This window comes from Trachurus japonicus, chromosome 3 (assembly GCF_045865225.1).
Source record: "Trachurus japonicus isolate A0001 chromosome 3, Traja_1.0".
NCBI classification, from domain to species: Eukaryota; Metazoa; Chordata; class Actinopteri; order Carangiformes; family Carangidae; genus Trachurus; species Trachurus japonicus.
This window is the reverse complement of record NC_140909.1, coordinates 2,244,516-2,261,480: the sequence shown is the minus strand read 5'-3', so window position 1 is coordinate 2,261,480 and position 16,965 is coordinate 2,244,516. Positions and strand designations below refer to the sequence as shown.

Sequence of the window (16,965 nt, the reverse complement as noted above, 5' to 3'; positions counted from 1 at the left end):
GGCCGTTGTTGTTGTTACGTCCATAGACTGTCAGTGTGCAGCTGCTGCAGCGGTGTCTGTGTGTGTCTCAGGTTACAGGTAGAGCGGCGGGGGGCATGACATCATCGTTTCAGAAAAAGTCCGTTTTGGCCGTCCAGACGAAAACGCTGGGGCGGCGTTTTCAAATTTTCCCACTCTGGGACCCGTTTTCAAAGAATACCGTTTTCACACCCTGAAAACGCCGGATTCGTGTGGACGCGAGGCCAATCCGATAAAGTATTTATCCGGTTTCGAAAAAGACGGATTCGTGTGGACGGGGCCTTAAACTTTTGGCTTCCATGTGACTTCATGCTGGTCTCTAATTGGTCACTTCAAGATTCTCCCCGTAGCCAATCAGCGCGTTTGGGTCATTTTTTCATCCAATCGGATTGATTCATGATACCTGACCTGTCAATCAAAGTCACTCCCCTGGCAGCGGAGACGTGCCTGTCACTCAAACAGTTACAGACGCACCCGCGTGCACACGGAGCAGACAGACAACAACAACAAGACAGGAGACAATGGCGGCCGCAGCAAAAGAAAAATCAGTCGTTTCTTTACGAAATAATCCTTTCACGAGGCGTTCGCTGGAGTAAAAAAAAAAGGATAAAGGAGCTTGGACCGGAGCAACCTGACTTAAAAATAATGCAGCAGGCAAGTGGCCGTGGACGGAGTTACACGACGCTTCTCCCGTCTGTGTCAGGCCAAACTCAGCTGAGGTATGTTGAATCTAAAGCCAGTCTCTCCTGTACTTAGTCTACTTGCCAACAATGAGTACCCGGAAATGTTGAGTACCCCAAAGTTTTATGTTAGAAATAGATAGTATGGGTCCCCAGTATTCAGAAACTGCCGGATGCTAACTTATATATATTGGGCAATTAGCATAATTGACACAATTAGCATAAATTAGCATAATTGCCTATACGGGCAATATTTCAACAAAATTGACTTGGCTGATCTGGGCAATATTGGAGTGGTTTTAGGGGTTACTGATGATGCTGAATCCATTTCCGACATTTTCAAAATTCAAAATGGCTGTCTAAACCGATGACCAGATTTTGAAATCCATCAAAATCGGCCCACTGGCGGTTAAAATCTGGTCACTTCCGGTTTAGACAGCCATTTTGAATTTTGAAAATGTCAGAAATGGATTCAGCATCATCAATAACCCCTAAAACCACTCCAATATTGCCCAGATCAGCCAAGTCAATTTTGTTGAAATATTGCCCATATAGGCAATTATGCAAATTTATGCTAATTGTGTCAACTATGCTAGTTGCCCAATATATATAAGTTAGCATCCGGCAGTTTCTGAATACCAGGAGTAAACTCGAATGAACGACATGGATTTAAAACCACCGAAAAGTTTGAAACTGACGGGGAATGTCGACGAGAACTGGCGCACCTTCAAACAGCGGTTTCACCTTTATGTTGCTGCTATGGGACTCGAGGCGAAGCCAGAAGCAAGAAAGGTAGCGCTGCTGCTAACGATAGCAGGGCCACAGGCCATAGAAGTATTTAACACGTTCGTGTTTGACAGTCCTGAAGATAATGAAAAGTTGGATGTAGTGCTTAGTAAGTTTGATACTCACTGTTCTCCGAAGAAGAACGAGACGTACGAGTGGTACGTGTTTCGGTCTCGTACACAGTGGCAGCATGAGCCCTTCGATAGCTTCCTGACGGACTTGCGGCTAAAGGCGCAGTCCTGCGACTCCATGGTCCGGGACCAGATCGTCTTCGGCGTGGAGGATAAAAAGGTCAGAGAGAGGCTACTACGGGAGATGGAGCTGACGCTGGCAGGAGCCATTAAGATCTGCCAGGCCAGTGAGCTGTCCCAAAGGCACGTGAGGACGTTCAGCGAGATGTCTGCAGTCGCCTCGGCGCAGAGCGACAGCGCGGCAGCGGTTGGAGCAGTGTCGTATCAGCGGAGACGGCGCACACAGACCCGGCCTGCACAGCAGGAGGACGTGATGATAAACTGCAAGCGCTGCGGCTCACAGCACAAGCCTAGACAGTGTCCAGCGTTTGGTAAGCAATGCTCCACTTGCCAAGGCAAGAATCATTTTGCTAAACAATGCTTCTCCAAACGGAAAGAGGGGAAGAAAGAAAAAACTGTAAACTTAATAGACGAGCCTGATCGTGAATTGTGAAAGTGAACAAATAAATAAGCCAGACAATGTAAATGATGTCACTACAGAAGATAAGTGGATAGCTCCTCTAATGATAAATGGGACTGTAGTCACCATGAGACTGGACACTGGTGCAAAAGCAAATCTCATAAGCATGTGTGATGTGAAGGCAATGAAAAATAAGCCACAAATAAAAAGAAAAGAATCTGGACTGAAAGACTACAATGGGCGGCCAATCAAATGTTTGGGCACATGCAGGTTGAATGTCACAGCTAAAGGAAAAGTGCACCACCTATCCTTCTTTGTTGTGAATGAGGGACGTGAATCACTTCTGGGTGACAGAGCCTGTGAAGAACTGGGGCTTGTGGAAAGAGTGTATGAACTGATATATACTCCAGGTAAACACCTAGTCCTTGCTGATGCCCTATCCAGAGCAACTACAGGCGACAGTGTGAGTGCAACAGACGAAGACATACAGTGTCACGTGAACATGGTGTCGGCTACACTGCCTGTGTCAGACACAAAGTCAAGACAAATAGCGGAGGCTACAGCAACGGATGCTGAGCTACAGCATGTCATGAAGAACATGGATGAGGGATGGCCAGCTGGTTCATGTCCACAATTTTACCATGTCAGAGGTGAGCTTAGTACTGTGGACGGTCTGCTGTTGAAAAAGGGCAGGATTGTTATTCCACGGGCTTTGAGAATGGACATGTTGCACAGGATACATGAAGGCCATCTCGGCATCGAAAAGTGCAAAAGGAGGGCGAGAGACACGGTGTTCTGGCCCGGACTGAACAAAGACATTGAAACACTTATAAGTAAATGTGAAACATGCCAGAAACACAGGAACAAGCAGAGCAAAGAGCCTATGGTGGTAGCTGAGGTGCCAACAGCACCATGGCACAAAGTAGGAATGGACTTGTTTCATCTCAGAGGTAAAGACTATTTAGTGGTAATGGATTACTACTCAAACTTCCCTGAGATGGCGCTACTAACAAGCTCAACATCAACTTGTGTCATAACACATGCTAAATCTATCTTCGCCAGGCATGGCATCCCACACACCGTGGTGAGCGACAATGGCCCCTGCTTCAGCAGCAAAGAATGGCAGAAGTTTGCAGTGCAATATGATTTCAAGCATGTGACGTCAAGCCCACACTATGCACAGTCAAACGGGCAAGCTGAAAAAGGAGTTCACATTCTCAAGCAACTCCTAAAGAAAGCAGCTGACAGTGACTCGGATCCGTATCTGGCTTTATTGAGCTACAGAGCATCACCTCTTCAGTGCGGCCTATCACCAGCTGAACTGCTGATGAAGAGGAAGCTACGAACAACATTGCCAAGTCATCAAAATGACAAATTAAAGCAAAAGAATCACTCAAAGATTGAACATAAGCTACGACAACAGAAAATGATGCAAAAGTCATTCTATGACAGAACAACCAAGCATCTCCCTCCACTGACTACCAACGACACAGTCAGGATTGAGGATGCTGATGGATGGAGTACAAAAGCAACTGTCCTGCAAGAAGTTGCTCCACGATCGTACACAGTGAAAACTGATGATGGACAAATCCTCAGACGCAATCGTCGCAGTCTATTAAAGACTCCTCAAGGGACTGTTGGTGAGCTCAGTGTAACCTGTGGTGAATCTCAGGTAACTCCCACACCTGCTATGGACTGTAACACTGACTCTCACACACCTACTCCAAGCGAACCTGAGTTAAGAAGGTCCACAAGAGAAATCAGAAAGCCTGATAGACTGAACTTATAAACAAAGAAAATTCAATACATGTTAAACATGTTGAACAAAATGTATATTGATTGATGTTGTGAATGTGTTCTAAATGGTCTAGTGTTGGCTTAGATATGAGTTATGCAATCTGATATAAACTGTTATACTGCTTATGTGTTGCAGAGTTATGCTGAATGTGAAATGGTTGAAATAACTGACACAGCTAATGTGATGATTCATGTTAATGCATTTTACCTTAGAAAAGGGGGGATGTTATGATTAGATGTTATTACATGTTTGACCGCTAGGCCGCGGCAGTACGGGTTAGTAGTCAGCTTACCGTACCATATAACACAGTAGAGCAAGACTGCATGGAGCCACATGTATGTTGTTGAGAACGTGAGACTATAGGTGCGTTCGAGATGAGCCAGGCGTGCGCAGAATCGATCGCCGGTGACCAGCGCACAATGCATGCCGGTTAGATTTGTGTCCGACTTGATCCCGACTTGCTCTGACGTCATGCACGCGCCTGCAACGATAACCTCACGAGATCAAGGCGGCCGCAGTTTTTAGAGCCAGGCGCCGCAGTTGCTCTCCACCGACTGCAACCGCCTGCAAGCCTCAGGGCATGATGGGAAACACACCGGATCATGAGCTGATTGGCTCTTAGTTAGGACAGCAAACACTACGTGTTGTTGTATAATGCTAGATTATATGAATTTCATGTTGTAGGCCTATACTGCTTTAAAAAATATTCACACTGAATCAAACTTATATCCTGAGAAATATATTGGTTATTTATTGGACAATTGCAGTACAGCATAAGAAATATATACTTTGGTGACTTCCTGTTTGTATTGACGGCGGCTGGAAACTGTCCGACTTGACTGCAGCTTTCTGTCACCACCCCTGCTGCTGCCGCCTGCTCTCGCCGACCGTCCAGGCGAGGCGCAGTTCATCTCGAACGAGCCTATTAAACTAAGTTACTTGCTATCAACACGGCCTCATCCTTGGAACACGAACATGACATTTCTAACATAAAACTTTGGGGTACTCAACATTTCCGGGTTCACAATGGGGCCCTATGGGCTGGCAAGTAGACTAACTACAAAGGTGGCTCTCTTTAGATCACCACGGTAATTTATGCTTAGCTCATTACCTGGTCCCGACCAGATTATGTTCAGAGTTTCATCCTAAAATCGGCTATAAAGGCACTGCTGTTTCACTATTCAGCCTAACTAATTTTCAGCTGGCGTCACCTTTACTTTGAAAGTCCAGTGGAGCTAGATCAGAACGGAGCGTTTGTACGGAGGGAGAGATCAGCTGATCCGCTGCTGACTGCTGTTTACTGCTGGATGTGAAGTTACCAATGCTCTTTATCTTATTTATCTGACGCCCCCCCAATTTGTTTTAGCATCAGCCGCCACTGGTCTCCCTCATTAACACACTGTCCGACCAAACAGCCTCCACTCACGCACACAACCAGACACACGGCAGACCAGCCATAAAATCACGGACAGAAAACACCGTTAAAAAAAATAATAACTCCGCCGTGGTCTCAGTCCACCACACGTCCGAGCGGACACACAGCTGATCAAACCATTTCTTACCTTCACTCTGGTTTCTAAAACAGGCAGCAGCAGCATCAGTCATCCAGCAGACCAGCACCACGTCAATAATCCACTGATCGATATTATTCCCGTTTCTCGCGGTCTGCCCGTTTCCTCCGTTTGCATTGTGTGAAAGAGAAAAAAAGTTTTTAGCCGCGGTAGCAGCCGTAGCCTCCCGGCTCCACCGTGTTGTTTCCCCCGGTCTGTTTCTGATCCTGGCTCCACCGTGTTGTTTACCCCGGTCTCCTCCCACCGGGACATGGCTGCTGCTCAGCTCGGTCTGGACCGGGTCTGGACTCGGTACCAGGTCCAGAGATGATTCACTGTCTCTGCTACTGCTTCTCCTGTCAGGACACTTGAAGCTAAAGCTAAGCTAACGTTAGCTAAAAACTTAATTTTTTTTCACACAATGCAAATGGATGCAACACGCTGACCGGTAACGAGATGTAAACGGGAGCAGCATGGTGGATTATCACCTGTTAAGCTGGATGGCTGCTGCTGCAGCGACTGTTTTAGACACCAAGAGCTGAGGTAAGAATATTTCCTGAAGGTTTATCAGCTGTGTCAGTGCTGAGGACTTAGCCTCGTAAACCAGCCTCTCGCGGAAGTGCATTTAATTTCATTCCGAGGGAGAGTCTGGCCTCATCCCCATTCGAAGCGTTTGGACTGAAACCCTCAGAAGGCCGAGCCAATCAGCGTCGCCCGCTGTGATTGACACAGCACGTTGGCCAATCAGGGACCGACTGGTGCAAAGCCCCGTCACTACACCAACTTGCTGATTGGCTGAATGGGGTTGTCTGTCAACGCTACTACCAAAGATATTAAACCGTCTTTGCTACTAGTCCCGCCCAGCTGCCGCCCAGCCCAAACGCTTGCAGGGGGGGTGAGGCCAGACTCTCCCGAGAAATGAAATGAAATGCATTTCCGTGAGAGGCTGGTTTACGAGGCTACTGAGGACTGGGGTGTGTGGTGGAGTGTGTTTGAGGTCACTTTCCCCTCTTTATTTCATGACGAAGTGTACATGTTTAGGTTGTGTATCAGGGACTTTCAGTGAGTGAAGTCCAGCTCTGCTGCCATGGGGCGTGGTCTCTTTGCCTGCAGCACGACCATATGGCGACACGCCCCCACCGTCCGGAAGCAGAGAAAACTGCTCATTTATTGACAACTTTGATGCAGAATTTTATATACTTAACGACTTTTTTAGTCCTCCAAATTTGACAGAGTGGTTGATAATATGTTTTCCTGTGGTATTATAAACTTAAAACACATATTTATTCTTGGTTTACCCGGTCTTTAAAGTTTGATCCAAGTTTGTCCGCTCCGGTGAGTGCACCGCCACCTATGTTGGAGAGTTTATCAAGAAAAAAAGTCATAATTCTCTGATAACAGCTTCTTCAATGTCTGGTGGTTTGACAAACACTGATTGATATTTTTGAATTTTTTTTAGCATTTTATTGACCAAACAACTTATCGATTAATCATTTACACATCGACAGATTAATCTATGATGAAAATAATCGTTAGTTGCTCAGGTGCAGGACCGGACCGTCCCGTCGTCTAGCTGCTGTGGAGTTGCTGGTGTTTCTTCAGGATGTTGGACTTGCTGAAGGCCTTCCCACATTGCCCACACACATACGGTTTCTCTCCGGTGTGGACGCGCTGGTGGACCGTTAAGTCTCCGGATTGAGTGAACGCCTTCCCACATTGCTCGCAGCTGTATGGCTTCTCTCCGGTGTGGACGCGTTGGTGGACCGTTAACTGTCTGGATCGAGTGAACGCCTTCCCACACTGCTTGCAGCTGTACGAGTTCTCTCCGGTGTGGACGCGTTGGTGGACCGTTCACTTTGAGGAGGTAGCGAATGCCTTCCCACACTGCTCGCAGCTATACGGCTTCTCTCCGGTGTAGACGCGTTGGTGGGCCGTTAACTATCCGTACTGAGTGAACACCTTCCCACACTGCTCGCAGCTGTACGGCTTCTCTCCGGTGTGGACGCGTTGGTGGGCCGTTAACTGTCCAGGTTGAGTGAACGCCTTCCCACATTGCTCGCAGCTGTACGGCTTCTCTCCAGTGTGGATGCGTTGGTGGGCCGTTAACTGTCCAGATTGAGTGAATGCCTTCCCACACTGCTCGCAGCTGTACAGCCTCTCTCCAGTGTGGACGCGCCGGTGGATCGTTAAATCTCTGGAGGTAGCGAACGCCTTCCCACACTGCTTGCAGCTGTACGGCTTCTCTCTGGTGTGGATCCGCTGGTGAATTTTCAGTCCGGACAAGTCAGTGCACTATGTGTCGCACTGCTCGCACCTGTATGGCATCTGTCCACATTGGCGTCGTCGGCGGTGAGCATTCAGATGAACAGAGGTCCTGAACGTGTTCCCACACCCATTACAGCTGTGTGGTTTCTCCTTGGTGTGATCCTGTTTCTATGGCAACAGACAGGAACAGAGAGAGAATCAATCAATCAATGGATGGATGGATAGGCCTGTTTCACAAGATTCTGAAGTGATGTCACACAGGATAAATCTACATCCGGTCCGGTCAGCTAGAGCGATTGACAGAGTGGTGACACTTTTCATTCAAACAAACTAATACGACTGCCACTGTTGTTAGATTTCATCAATGAGACTAACATTAATCTCCTAAAAAGAGTTTAACCAGTCAGCGGTAAACCTCTAAAAACCTGTGGATAAAGTTACTTGGATGTAGCCTACGAGCATCTGCCTACTAGCCTCCGGTCGCTGCTCCCTTTGCATTTCTCCCAAAGCAAGCACATTTCCTAACAGGCAATTATGTGGGTTTGAGTGAACATCTTTGATGATTAAATACATATTGCCGCTTAATATGTTTTAGGTATGGCATTATCTTGTGCTTCTTCCTCTGCAGGAGACACTGGCTGCTCAACCTTTGCAGCATGTTGCAGGATGAGATCTGCCAACAGAGAAAAAAGAGCCCTTAATTACTAAGTATTATTGTTGATGATGATGCAGTGGGTTGAACTGAGCAAGTATTATTGTTGCAGTCAATTACATCAAATTGTAAGAAATTAGTTACAGTATTATATACCTTTCACCTGTTGTTCCACCTCTGCCTTGACTTCTGGACTGCACAGCACATGGTGCTCCACCCACATGAGGGAAAATGCTGGATCTAATGCAGCTGCTTCAAGGTAGATTGGATCTTCAAAGGGAGCAGTGATTCCATCCTGTGCTCTGGCCATTTTAACATTAATGAAGATTCCAAGAAATCTCTTCTTTAGGGATGCCTGGAGACTTCTTAGCAGACCGCTCTGGAAACGGACGTTGGACTTGAGCTTTTCAAGGTGATGATTCAGGGACAGGACAGAGGGAACAACGGAGCTTATTGTGACAATCTTCTCCCCCTGCGTTAGATCTGTAGCCTCTCCAAATGGCTTCATCTCCAATAACTCCTTCAGCAGGTTCCACTCACGTGTTGTAAACAACAACTCCCTGTGTCCAGCCCTTTCTACTACACGAGAGAGCTTTAAATGGTCAAAATGGAGAACTGCCTTTACTTGCCGAAGTGTGGAGTTCCACCTTGTAGTGACAGCAGCAGGGATGCCTCTGTGTTCTCCGAATTCAGCATCAAAGACATCTTTGAATGATGTGCTCGTGTGCAGCAGTGAGCTCAACTTGGATAACTTTGAGAGAGCAGGAGATGACACTTTCGTTTCCTTTAGACCATCTCCCACCACCAGCTGAAGCGTGTGTGCAAAACACTGCAGGCGCTGCTTTTTTGCCATTGCAGCATCTACTGTTTGTTGATCTTCAAAGGTAAGTTCATTCCAGAGCTCTGGGTCATCAATATGATCAGTGTCATATACTTCCTCTTCGTGTTCAGTGGGGAAGCACACCGTGAATGCTTTCCGCATATTGGCAGCATTATCACTAATAATGTAGTCTACCTTGTCTTTAATGTCAAACTCATCACATGCAGCCTCAAACTGTTCGCAGATTCTCTCGGCTGTGTGAGAGCCTTTGAAGCGGTCAAAGGACAAGAGGTTGGACTTCAGCCGTAGGCTATCTTCATCTTTCTCTATATAGTGCACGGTGACACCAAGGAACCCTCTCATTTTGCGGTCTGACCAAATGTCCACGGTGACTGACACATGTTCTGTGTTGCTCAACTCAGTTTTCAATTTTGAGCGTCTCTCTGCTGTTAGGTTCTCTGTTTTTGCTGTTAGTGTCCTGCGGCATACTGGGTTGTATTTGCCGTCAACTACCCTCATAAAGTGCCGAAAACTGTCGTGTTCTACAATTGACAAGGGCAAGTTGCAGTCAATCACTAAATCGGACAGTATTGCATTTGTGATGGCTTTCTGCTGGGGATGAGTAGAGCTGTAATGTTGTACACCGCTGTCCATGAACTGGGAGATTGGAGGCTGTTGTGATGTGCTGGGCATGGATTTACTCAGCTTGTAGGCTGCATATCTGTAAAATAGCACAAAAAACAGATGTCATATGCCTTGTAGCATTACAATATTACTAATTGCAAATTAACTTTCTAATATTAATTTAATTCCCCCTCCCTTCCAGTCCACCGCCTCTATCTCTCATCCCATTTACAATGTTAACTATAGGCAGGGGTCATCAATATGACTTGGCCTGGTCCGTGGCAAATTAGATAGATTTTGTTTTTACGCAATCATTATAATGTTCTTATTTTGATCACTTGCTCAGGAAGGGACTGACGGGCCTCTGCTTTATGTATAGTGTCTTGAGACAACTTGTGATTTCACACTTAAATAAAATTGAATTAAATTCAACTATAGGACCCAATTATTGAGTGTCAGTCTCCAGGTTTTCTCCAGAATATGTATGACACTCACTCTGTATGGTACAATATGATTCCATTAAGACAGCGGTCCTCAGATGTTTTATTTTCAAGGACCTCCATAACTCGGAGTGTTCAAATATAATCAAACAGGGCTAGCTCTTTATGGACCTACTCATTTTAATGTCCACTGCAAAAATAGAATTTTGACAAATGTCCACTACAAGCCAAGCCAGTATGGCGATGACCCCTGCTTATTACAATAATGTTAACCTACTGGCTACACCCTCACGTTATGATTACAGCAATGTTGACATGCTTATCTCTCCCTCGCTCTCCCCCTCCCTAGTTTGCAGCTAACTTACTACGCTAAATATCCACACAGTAGACTCTGGGCTGTCACCTATTATTCAATATTTGAATATTTGTTTGGACGTGGGGTGAAAAGTTGACACTCGAACGGTAATGACCTGTTCAAAATAAAACTGGCTGCACAGCTGCAGTGCCTGCATAATAATGAAGCAGCTGCCGTCCACCGAGACGTGCTGTGGCCGGTGGCAATGCTCTCTTTCGATTCGAGTTGCTAATCATCAGTGCATGCATGTTACTTACATTTCTTTGTGCCCCCTCTCCAAATGGCGATTAAAATTCGATGTTGTTTTAATCCCATCTGCAATTTTGGCACCACACACCTTGCACACGGCTTTCCGCCCCTTGCTGTCCACCTCATACTGCTTGAAAGCAAACGAAATTATTGTTGGAATGGACATTTTAGCTAACGTGGTCTCGTCGTCTGTTAGCTGCCTGTGCGTAAGGTAACGTGACGTACGGACGTGACGTAGGGACGTGACGTGGCGACGTGGAGTACAGGCGGCGCTACTACTTTATGACACTAGGTGTCACTGACGGCCGGGATTTCTGGCTGGCTGCTTCAGTATAACATTGATGTGACACTTTTAAAAATATTTTAATATTTGTGCTTGCTGCATGTGACTTGACTCAAGTCAAGAGGGTTAAGTTCAAGTAGAGTCTCAAGTCTTTGCTCTCAAGTCCAAGTAGAGTCTCAAGTCTTTGCTCTCAAGTCCAAGTAGAGTCTCAAGTCTTTGGCATCAAGTCCCAAGCGAGTCCAAGTCTTTTTTTGATTTGATCAAGCGAGTCGTAAGTCATCAAAATCGGGACTCGAGTCCAAGTCAAGTCTCAAGTCTCGAGTCCAAGTCCACACCTCTGCTCCTGAACATTCACACCTGCTCCAGAACATTACCACCTCCAAGCATCCCCCATCACTGCTTTGACTATGAATTGATTAGAAAATGAGCAGGAATTTCTTTCTGTGATGAAACTTCTCACGGAATTAACTCATTGAGTGCCATTGACGTATATACGTCAATCAAAATCCAACGCTTGAGTGCCATTGACGTATATATACGTTAAATGCAGTTTTCTGCGGCTGGTAAATGGGGACGCTGTTGCGCACACTGTGAGTAATTTTGGGGCTTCTGGGATGTGTAGAACGAAGAAGACTGTAGATCAGAGCAAGAAGTGAAGAGGAAGGAGAAGACGAGTGCGATCGGTACAGAGATAAAAAAGTTGGGAAAAGTTTCTATTTCTGCTCCAAGTCTTTTTATTTATATTTGTACATACAAAGATAATGTACAGAGTACATAAATTCAAAAGTATAAATGATCAGGAGTAATACAAATATAAACAACAACCCCCCCCCCCCCCCCATCCCTGCAACAATATTACTGCACCATTTTTACAATCTTGTGTTGAGTTGGTATGCAATTACTTGTATTACATGCATCGTATACATATCAATATTTATATAAATAAAAAAAAAGTGACACAATTAGAATAGTAAGAAAAATAGTCGTTAATTAAACCAAAACAGCATGATAAACAAGTAAATAAAAATAAAAAAAATAAATAAATAAAAAATCAACAAGTGATTGAGAGTGGTCCTTGTGGGTTTCAAATTGTACATAATACAGTATCAGTCATATAAAACACCAAAATTAGTGACATCTTATTTCTCTATATAACTTAAAAACGGTCTCCATGTAGCATGAAATTTTACATACATCCTCTTGTAGAGTAACGAATCTTCTCTAGTACCAAATGATGTAGAAGGTCATTAATCCACATCTTAAAGGTTGGGGGAAGCTTCTCCTTCCACTTAAAAAGTATTAATCGCCTAGCTATAAGAGATGCAAAAGCTATCATATTCTGTGCCTGGCGGTTAAGGTGAGTATCTTGTTGAGTTATTCCAAATATGGCAGTAATGGCAGAAAGTTCAATAGGTACTTGTAAAACATCTGAAAAAGTTTTAAATATTGACTGCCAGAAGTTGTCTAGTTTTGAACAAAACCAGAACATATGCGAGAGGGTAGCTGGTGCTTGCCTGCATCGATCACAAATGGGATCGACGTCAGGTGCAAACTTTGCTAGTCTCACTTTAGACCAATGAAGACGATGCATGACCTTGAACTGGATAACTGTATGTCGTAAGCAGATTGAAGAGGAATGTATTCTATCTAAAGCTCTTTCCCAAATCTCCTCAGGAAGTTCAAACCCCAAATCGTCCTCCCACTGAATCTTTAATGATGTCAAGGGTTCCAAATTATATGTATTTAGTAAGGAATATATGTTCCCAATATTCCCTTTGGAACCTGAATTAAGCTTAAGAATGGAATTTAGGAGGGTATTGGGTGGTTGGGATGGGAAGTGAGTAAATGATGTTGATATGAAACTACGGAGCTGCAAAAATCTAAAAAGATGGGAGTTTGGGATGTTAAATTTAAATTTTAATTGATCAAAAGATGCAAAAATATTATTAATAAATAGATTCTCTATTGTGGCAACTCCTCTATTAGCCCATTCATGAAAAGCACCGTCTATGATTGATGGCATGAACTGGTGGTTTTTTGTTATAGGAGTACAAGTGGGCAGGTCCTTGAGAGAAAAACTCCGTCTGAACTGTTTCAGAATTTTAAAAGATTGTTTCACAATTGGATTTAAGGTGAATTTAGATATGGAATCCAAGAGAGGAAGTTTTGAGCATAGAAGTGAGTGTAAAGAAGCATGAAGACAAGAGGAGTTTTCCATTCGTAACCACTCAGGGGTGGTGTCACCATATGGAGAGTCTTTCCAAAACAACATAGACCTAATATTGGCAGCCCAATAGTAAAACTGGAAGTTAGGGAGGGATAATCCTCCATGTTTACGATGTTGTTGTAAGATCCTTTTCCGTATTCGGGGGTTTTTCTTGTTCCATATAAATCCCGACACCAAATTGTCCACTGACATGAAAAAGGATTTAGATAGGTGTAGGGGAATGCACTGAAATATGTACAGGAATTTGGGCAAAACATTCATTTTAATTATGTTAATTCTGCCTCCTAGTGACAGGGGGAGTAGACTCCAACGTTCCATATCTCGCTTAAGGTTAGCCAATAATGGTGAAAAATTTGCTTTGAATATGTCTTTAAAGGCATGTGTTATCCAGATTCCTAAATATTTAAATTTTTGTGGACTGACTTTAAGCGGGAATAAACTAAAGTCAATTTGCTTAGCTGCTATATTCACTGGCATAATTTCACACTTCTGTAGGTTAATTTTATATCCTGATATTTTGCCGAATTCTTCAAGCAGGTTTAGAGTATTTGGTAGGCTAGTTAAAGGGTGAGAGAGATATAAAAGCATATCATCAGCATATAAGGATACCTTATTATCCGAGTCATATCTCCGAATTCCCTTTATATTGATTTCACCACGTAACGCTAGAGCCAGTGGCTCAATCGCAATAGCGAACAGGAGTGGCGACAGAGGACAACCCTGTCGGGTGCCACGGTGGAGAGGGAAGTAGGAGGAGAGGTTATTGTTTGTTCGAACAGCCGCAAGTGGAGACGAATACAGAACTTTAATCCAGGAAATGAATTTTTCACCAAATCCGAATTGTTTGAGAGTGTAGAAGAGATAATCCCACTCCACCCGATCAAACGCCTTCTCTGCGTCAAGTGATAGTAATATTTCTGGAATGTCGGGTGGAGTGGGACCATAAAGAATATTAAATAGGCGTCTAATGTTAAAAAAGGAGTGGCGACCTTTAATAAAGCCAGTTTGGTCATCGGCTACAATTGAGGGCAAGACCGCTTCTAAGCGGCAGGCCAGCATTTTGGAAAGGATTTTACTGTCTACATTTAAGAGTGAAATGGGACGGTATGAGCCACAATCTAGAAGGTTTTTATCTATTTTAGGAATAAGGGAGATGGTCGCTTGTCGCATAGTTAGAGGAAGAGAACCAGTGGCAAGTGACTCCTCGAATACAGAAAGCAGGATAGGAGACAGCTGATCTGCAAATTTTTTAAAGAATTCGCTCGGGAACCCATCGGGTCCTGGGGACTTTCCAGCTTGCATGAGCTTAATTGCATTCATAAGTTCCTGTACAGAAAATGGTTTATCTAGCTCGGATGCAGTATTGCTATTAATTGTGGGGACATTTATTTTCCTGAAAAATGAATCAAATAGGACATGGTCGCCAAGAGATTCACTATCATACAGCTTGGAGTAAAATCTATGAAAACATGAATTAATTTCAGAGTGATCTATATGTTTAGTGCCCGATTCATCGTTTATCTCAGCTATAGTTCTATCCACAGTTTTCTGGTGGAGCTGATGGGCTAGAATCTTCCCTATCTTTTCACCACATTCGTATGTTTTACTCTGTGATTTATTTATTAGGTTTTCAATTTGTCTTGTTGATAGCAGATTGAACTCTGTTTGAAGAGTCAATCGCAGTTTGAATAAATCATCAGATGGGGTGACAGCAAGTGTAGTATCTAATTTGAGAATATCATTTGTTAGCTGTTCAAGTTTCATATTGTGACGTTTTCTTTGTTGTGCGCTATATGATATTATTTGACCCCTCAGGTACGCCTTCATGGATTCCCACACTGTTAAAGGAGACATTCCTGGAGTCTGGTTATGCTCGAGGAAGAAAGTTATTTCGGAAGAGATACATTTAATGAAGTCCTCATCTGAAAGTAATAAAGTATTAAGGCGCCAGGGGTGATAGTTGGCATGGGAAATTGGTATACATAAAGTCATCAACAGGGGAGCGTGATCTGAGATAATTATGGCTTGATACTCACACTTTTTTATTAATGGAAGAAGCCTTTTATCCAAAAAGAAATAGTCTATGCGCGAGTATGTTCCGTGGACCGGTGAAAAGAAGGAATAGCTTCTAGCCGTAGGATTTTGAAAGCGCCATGTATCAACTATACCATTCGTATTAAGAAAAAGCTGCAGTTGAGACGCTGCACTGGATTTGGACGCAGTTCTAGGTGAGCTACGGTCCAGAGTAGGTGATAATGTGCAGTTCATATCCCCTCCGAGGATAAGATGATGTGTGTCCATGTTAGGGATATGAGCAAAGAAGTTTATAAAAAAAGAACTGTCATCCCAATGTGGTGCGTATACGTTCGCTAGTACAACTGGTGTATTATACAGTCTGCCCACCACAATTACATAACGCCCTGAGGAGTCTGTTTCAACCTTTGACATAACAAATGGGATGTTCTTATCAACAAGGATGGCCACACCTCTAGATTTGGAATGAAAATTAGAATGATATGATTGCCCAATCCATCCTCCCCTGAGTCGAAAATGGTCAAAGGTTCGGAGATGCGTCTCCTGGAGAAAGGCAATTCCCACCTTTAATTTTCTCAAATGAGTCAATACTTTCTTTCGTTTAGTGGGGTGGTTCAAGGATTTTACATTCCAGCTTATAAAGGTTACGTCACAATTAGTTGATTTGTTTGAAAAGTCTGTGTTAGTCGTAGCCATATTCAAAATAGGGAAAGATTAGCGATGCACTAAGTCTGCCTGTATTTATAGTTTCAAAAATGTTGAAAGGACCTTTAAAATATGAGTAAACATGACCAATGGACCAAGAGAAAAAGAAAAGAAAACCGATTGTAAACCCAGGTACAGTAAATCCCCAACCCTCACCTGAAGGAACTAGGTGACTCCCAAACCCCTCGCAACAGTATCTACACATTTAAGTGCTTGTATGAGGATACACTAGCTCTAAAAGAACAAACTCTGCTGTAGAACATAGTTTTGTATAAGGCACCTTAGAAAATTTTTTAAATTCAAAAGTTTTTTTTTTTTTCCCTTTAAAGACAACAAAAATATTTCTTCTGTTGTCTAAGTGCTGAGTAAACAGAAAAGAAAATGATACTGATAGTGACACAACAGTATACTGACCATTCAAATTATTATCTGTTGTAAACAAAAACAAAAGAGTGAAAAACAGCACAGTTTTGATAACTTAGGTGCTCTCTACTTCTTCATCTGGAACAAACTGGAGCCATTTAGCTCTGTAGAGTGTATCAGTCAAGGTGATGTGTTTGCGTGACAGGATGGACAGCACCAACCTTATTCAGACGTAGAATTTAGCTATTCTCACTCATTTCAAGTCCTGGTCAGTCTTTGGAAGAGTCCGGTAGGATTCTGGTTTTCACGTAGGTCATGGCTTCTCCCGCATTTTGAAACTGCTTCTCAGTTCCGTTATGCGTGATCCGGAGCCGTGCTGGGTAGAGAAGACCGTATTTAACACCGTCTCGTCCACGAAGTAGTCGTCTCACCTCGCTGAAGGCGGATCTGGCCTGCACGACGCTC

The 16,965-nt window shown here is 43.9% G+C and overlaps 1 protein-coding gene and 1 pseudogene across 1 annotated transcript; both read right to left on the bottom strand.

Moving 5' to 3' along the window:
- Positions 1-7,052: 7,052 nt before the first annotated feature.
- Positions 7,053-16,965, bottom strand: part of LOC146989396 (uncharacterized) — a 52,775-nt pseudogene continuing 42,862 nt past the window's right edge.
- Positions 8,330-9,382, bottom strand: LOC146989397 (zinc finger BED domain-containing protein 4-like). The gene is made up of 2 exons (XM_085772882.1): positions 8,557-9,382; positions 8,330-8,421 (listed from the first exon to the last, which is right to left on the bottom strand). The coding sequence occupies exons 1-2, from the start codon at positions 9,380-9,382 to the stop codon at positions 8,330-8,332; spliced, it is 918 nt and encodes a 305-aa protein (XP_085629008.1).

Excerpts from the sequence above, each read along its gene's own strand:
- LOC146989397 (XM_085772882.1), bottom strand. The coding sequence starts at position 9,382 with ATGCGGAAAGCATTCACGGTGTGCTTCCCCACTGAACACGAAGAGGAA. Across the intron at positions 8,422-8,556 it reads GGTGGAACAACAGGTGAAAG|ATCTCATCCTGCAACATGCT; the intron begins GTATATAATACT and ends CTCTGTTGGCAG.